We start from the raw sequence: 6,000 nt of genomic DNA on the forward strand, positions 1-6,000 counted from the left end.
CTGGTGTGTCTCCAATTCAAGTGCCCTCACAGACCAGGCAGGGTATGTGGATGCATGGCATAGGCACTAGGAAGATGTGGAGCCTGTGGACTTGCCAAGTGTGCCCTGCCTGGAGGCATTCCACTTACAACTGTCTCTAAACTTTGGTGTGGGCCCATAGCTTTAGATCCCCTAAGTTAGCCAGATTAACAGCACTGGCAGCAAAATTACAGTACCCTCCCAGCTTCCATGTAGACTTCTTGCTCCTGTCTCAGAGTAGGGTGATCCTGAAGCTAAGGTAGACCCACCTGGATAGGGCGGGAGCTGACCCCTTCAAACTGTAGTGGGGTCATTGGTAACATCTGTTCTTCTAAGGTGCTGATGCATGATCACACTGTGCAGTGTGTTGGCCATGTCAGGGACGCTGCATTTTAAGAGGACATCTGAAGATGGAAGTCTAACTCACTTCAGTGGCTCTCTTGGGAGAATCACAGGCCTTGGTGCAGATCTGCAGTGAACTGCTTCTCCAGTCATCTAACGAGATGGCAATGTTAGATGTTTTATGTGGATGCTGGGCAGGGCTCTCATGAGACCCTTGGAAGATCCTCCCAGGCCATGGTGCCCCCATGTGGTCGAGGACAGAGAGTAGCTGGAGGATGTCAAGGCAGAGTCACATAGTCTTAATCCAGGACTCTGTGATTTCCCTCTCTCATGCCCCTTTGAAATAATTTACACTGACTGTCCTCCACCCTTCCAAAAAAACCCCACTAAATATCTTTGCTGTGATAACCTGTGATCAGAAGAGACTCCAGGGAGCCAGGAGTTTGATGATTTTAGGGGGATCTCTGCACCCTAAGATGAGAGAAGAGGGCTGGGTCCTATAGGCATTGCATATCCTCTCAATGGGTTGACAAGAAGACATTTGAATCATCTACTAATCAGTAATAACTAATCATAATTCCCTAGTAAAGGAGAGATTGTACCAGTTTTTATTCTCACTGTATCATGAGGACATGAACCGTTCTCCCATGTGTATCAATTAATGTTAGCCATTCCTTTGGCAAAATGAAAATCAGCGTATGTTGAATGAATATGATTGACTCCTTTAACCAATAAGGATGAATTCTCTATGTTTTATCTTTACCTGGGAAGTTCTTTTGATCTAAGAAAATTCAAGTGAAATCCTCTAAACCTCTCCCCAATCTGTACAAACCATTCTGGTAGATGTTATGAAACCCTTTCTTCTGAGGACAGGCAACCGTTAACGTTTCTTTGAAGAGGAATTTGCACCAGTGCTGAAGTTCACTCAAAGGAGCAGCAAAAAAGAGTGACTTTTCAGAGCAGACCCATTGCCTCCGGAGTACTCTTTCCACTTTATTATTAGCAGGTTTTGATGTTGTCTCACCTTTCCCTTCAAAGCAAAGGACTGACACAAGCTCTCATATCCTTGTCTCTCCCAGCATGGCCCTGTGATTTCAGGAGGTGCTGGAGGAGTTATCATTAGCGGGGATGGAGTTTCCTTACTCACATGTATGTGCTGTGCTCTCTCAATCCCAGGCCGGGTTCAGATGCTGCCCCAGGCTGTCTGTCTCCTGCATGCGCTGCTCGAGAATGGACACACCGTGTACGTTCACTGCAACGCCGGGGTGGGCAGATCCACCGCCGCCGTCTGCGGCTGGCTCCAGTACGTGATGGGCTGGAGCCTGAGGAAGGTGCAGTACTTCCTCATGGCCAAAAGGCCGGCTGTGTACATTGATGAAGATGCCTTGGCCCGGGCTGAAGAGGATTTTCTTCAGAAGTTTGGGAAGGTTCGTTCCTCCCTATGCAGTGTGTAGGTGGCGGATCTGCCTCTCCTCCCTCCCGATTTCCTTAGAAAGCCTGGGGTGATGTTAGTAACATGACCTAGATACAAAGATTCTACCTTAATTGAAAATACTTGTCGCTGGCTTCTTTGAAATGTTTTACAAAAGAAGCTGTGACTGACACATGAGAAAAAGCCACCAGCAGTTGCGCTGTACCATGTTCTAGCATCAGACGGAAAGGTAATGCATGTAGCCCTTGCTGCCTGCAGGCCGACCAGCCCTTTAAAGCTGCATTTGTTGTGCTATGCATTCATGGCTGCACTTCCCTGTTGCGTTGTGCTCTGGCATGCAGAAGAAAAGAGGGAGTTCTGTAGATTTCATGAATTGTGTGTGTACGCACACACGCATGCGTGCACAACTTTTTATGCTGATTTGAACTGACATTACAAAATGAGAGCTGGTGGGTTGCCAAAGAGAAATAGTAGAAGCCCGGACTGTGACAAACAGCTCGACATGCCCCTGAAGCGATGGCTTTCCAGACTTTGTGGTTGCGTCCTGCTTCCCAGTTGCTCAAGTCCATACCAAGGCATCACTTTTTCTACCCACAACCCTGAGTGCAACCAAAGTAGAGTCTTTCTCTCTATTTGTTTTAATTGAGGCTTAATGAGCATAGGTAGCTTGCCCGAGTTCTCATGGCTAGTCAGGGACGAGCTGGAGTTTAAACCCAGGTTTTTCCGACTCAGTGCTTTTTCAGCACAGCTTGTTGCTCTGCCAGCATGATAAAGGATTCAATTTCTCTCTAGCAGGATAAAGTCTATTTTTCTGTAGAAGTTTCCTACAGTGAGAAATAGAATGCTGTTCTGATTAGTTGCCAAAGAACTTAGGAAAGTAGTTATAATTTTGTACAGCCTAATTTAAAACATGGTAGGCAGTCTCAATGCCATAGTGGCTTGAGCCATAGCTCATGAAGGAGCTGTGTTACTGTAAGAGTCGAAAATGCCCACAGATAATTATTCCACAGTTTAGGAGCCATCATGGTTCAGCCCTCAATTCACTACAATACACAGTTACCGTGCCTCCAGAATATGCAAATCACTGCTCCAGGTTCAGTAGGAGATACAGAGATTAACAAGACTGCCTTTAAAAAATTCATAGTCTAGAAAATAGCCCTGTGTTCAGTCAGTGGTACTGCAGGAGTGAATGGTATGCTAGACTAGGGGAAGGGCATTAACTTTTATTGAGTGCCTCTTATGTTGTAGGTGCTTTATAATCTTACCCAATTTCATCTTCATTGTAACCTACAAGGGAGGTTTCATTACCTCCATTATGTGGATGAGGAAACTAAGGCTCAGAGAGGTTAAATCAACTGTCCACTATCAAATGGTGAATAAATAGACAAAATCAGATGCAAAGCTAGGTTTGACCTAATGCCCATCCTTTTTCTATTAAACTGTGATGCTTATTTATTTTTCTCCTCCTAATCTTCCATCAGTATTTATTGATAAATATGAGAGATTCTAATTTAGGAAGTTTGGGGGATCAGAAGGATGCAAGGTGAGTTCAGGGGCTGTCAGAGGAGGGAGAGATGTCTTACAATGGTGGGGCTTGGGGGAGGGTGGCTTTGACTTGAGCAGGGAAGGCTAGAGAAGACAAAGACACATTTCTCCCAGTTTTAAACAGTTAAATTTATAAGTCAGTATTGAATAATGTGAAATCCAGCTCCCTTGGCTAGAAATACCTAGAGATAACTACTGTATTCAAGTAACCCATTTATAGTCATAATGTATTGTGAAAATGTAATCTTAAATATGGAGTATTTCTAATTATACATGTATGTGTGTGTATCTATAAATTTCTTTAATGTCTAAGAATTTCAGCTGCATAATTTCCGCCACAGAAAGACCTTTTTGGGTGGATTTTTCCCTTTTTGCTCTAAAAGGCAAAACCAGTGTAAGGCTACTAAAGAATGTCTTGGAATAACTTTTCTTGGCCTCAGTGAATCAGATGTCCAGTGTGTTTCAAAATCACCTGGAAGTTTTGCCAAATAAAAGCATTAAAAATGACCTCTGTGTACAGAATGTTTAAAAATGTTATTAATTCAGTCTGAAATCTGGAAGAACAAACTGTGTTTCCTTATTTATGAAAGAGGCAGTCAGCAGAACTTGTTTTTTCCTTGTCACTCTCACTTTCTCATTAGCTGATCAGAATTGGCAGTTACAGGACAAAAGGAAGTCAAAGGTGAGGGTGCCACCAAGAAGTGAGGACAAAATCCTCAAGAGTATGTCAGAAGTGATCATAGCACATATTGTGCCATTTGCTGCTTGCCTCTGGCATTCACAAAACTATCCAGTCATGTGTTTCTCAAAGAAGATCATGAGATCTCACTCATGGTAAAGAAATATCCAAGTAAGGTTGCTTTCTTTAAACATGAAACATTGTTCCTCAAATATTTCGTGTGCCAACATTAGGAAACATCTAGAAATAGATGCTCTTTTGACCAATATTAAAGTATGGGTGAAAACCACTAAGAAATCATAATGAAAAATTGTTAGTACTATGAAAATTACATGGAAGTAGTGGAAGGAAAGATCTGAAGGTAATTTAGACAGGAAATGAGAACTGGTGACACGTGAAAAAACACCGAAGAGCTAAACATATAGTCAGTTTGTGCAGACATTAAAACTGGAAGCATCTTTAGAGATAGTTTCCTTGACTTCCTTTATTTTACAGAGAAGCAGAGACACCAGGCGACTCCTATGGCAGAGTTTTAGCTGAGGGCCAGAGGAAAGGGACAAGCTAGGAAGATAGGCCAGGGTGTTTACTGAGAGTCAGTGAGCGGTTGGAGGGGAATTTCTGGATGAAAGCAGACAGTATAGCTAGATAGTGGAGAGGAGTTTGGGGTGGAGTGGCTAATGGGAGCTGAATTAAGGGAAGAAAATGGTTAGAATGAGGAAAAGCAAAGCATAGTGAAATTTCCAAAAGAAGAAGCATGTTTCCTTCTATAAAGATAATATTGGGAGGGATATTGAGAAGCAAGGTATGATTGTAAAAAAAGGTGGGTGAGCCAGAGTTAGGTTCCCAGGAGAGAGGGTCATGCTAAATATCCACTTACTCCCCTTTGGGCCTAGATTGCAGTAGGAAGAGACCAGGTAGACTTGATGTGCTGACCAAGTCAGGGCTAGGATGTGCACTGGTTTGTTACCTGCTTGGAAAAAAAGAAATCTTATATAAGATGGAACTAAGAATAAAAAGGGAAGGATTGGTGAAGCTGCCTCTCATTCTTAAAATAATAATAACAACACTAACAACTTTGTCCTTTCCTCCCTGAACCCATTGCTGCGAAAGTCTTTCTCCATTCAGTTAATGGAAACATTGTATTTGATCAGGTTCAAACTTCAGGGTCGTTCTTAACTCCTTTTTTCTAACATCACATTCAGTCTTTCAGGAAAGTCTGCCACTTTGTCTTTCAAAATATCTATAAACTACCTTCTTTTTACCTCCTGCACTGAACAACCCTGGGCAGAGCCAATGAGATCTCTAGACTGGCTTCAGAAATATCCTCCTAACTGGGTCCCCTCCCCAGCCCCTGCTACTCTCAAATCTACCCTCACCCAGTGATGAGGGTGATGTTAGATCACCTCCAGTGACTTGCCGTGTCACTCAGGGCAGAAGCTGAAGCCCATCCAGACCTACACAGCCTGGTTCCCTGTCCTGCCTCTAGCCTCATCTCATGCTGCCTCGCCCCTCACTCTGTTCCGGCCACGCTGCCTCTTGCTTTCAGGGCATTGCACTCGCTCTTCTCTCTACCTGGAATGCTCTTTTCCTGATGTGCAAATGATTCCCCAGTGATGCCTCTCTGGACCAGCCTCCACCCCAGCCTTCCTTCCATTCTCTGCTTTATTTCTCTTCATGGAACTTATTACTGACCAATATATCACATTAATTGCTTTTTTTGTTTTATTATCTGCATCCTTTCACTACAATACAAGCTTCACAAAGGCCCTTGTTTATGTCTGTTTTGCTTGGTGGGGGGTGTATCTAGAGGTCCTAGAACCGAGCCTGGCAGATAGTTCCTCAAGTGAAGGACAAGAAGAGCTGCACCTATTGAGCGAGACAAGCCCCATGGGCTGTTTCCTAAGGGCTTCACATGTATCAGATGATTAATCTTCCCAACAAAGCCATGAGGTAAAATGTTATTTTTTTGAGTTTACAGATGAGA

The 6,000-nt window shown here is 43.5% G+C and overlaps 1 protein-coding gene across 4 annotated transcripts in view; it reads left to right on the forward strand.

The window, feature by feature from the left end:
* EPM2A (EPM2A glucan phosphatase, laforin) overlaps positions 1-3,844 on the forward strand; it is an 82,801-nt gene extending 78,957 nt beyond the window's left edge. For 3 of the 4 annotated variants that reach the window (XM_036906880.2, XM_036906881.2, XM_057489127.1), the window contains exon 4: positions 1,537-3,844. In XM_036906880.2, coding sequence (XP_036762775.2) covers positions 1,537-1,814 — 278 coding nt within the window. In that variant the 3' untranslated portion in view covers positions 1,815-3,844. The remainder of the gene's footprint in view (positions 1-1,536) is intronic. The other variant, XM_036906883.2, reaches the window with a different exon arrangement.
* Positions 3,845-6,000: the final 2,156 nt, after the last annotated feature.

Source organism: Manis pentadactyla, chromosome 12 (genome assembly GCF_030020395.1).
Source record: "Manis pentadactyla isolate mManPen7 chromosome 12, mManPen7.hap1, whole genome shotgun sequence".
NCBI lineage: Eukaryota > Metazoa > Chordata > Mammalia > Pholidota > Manidae > Manis > Manis pentadactyla.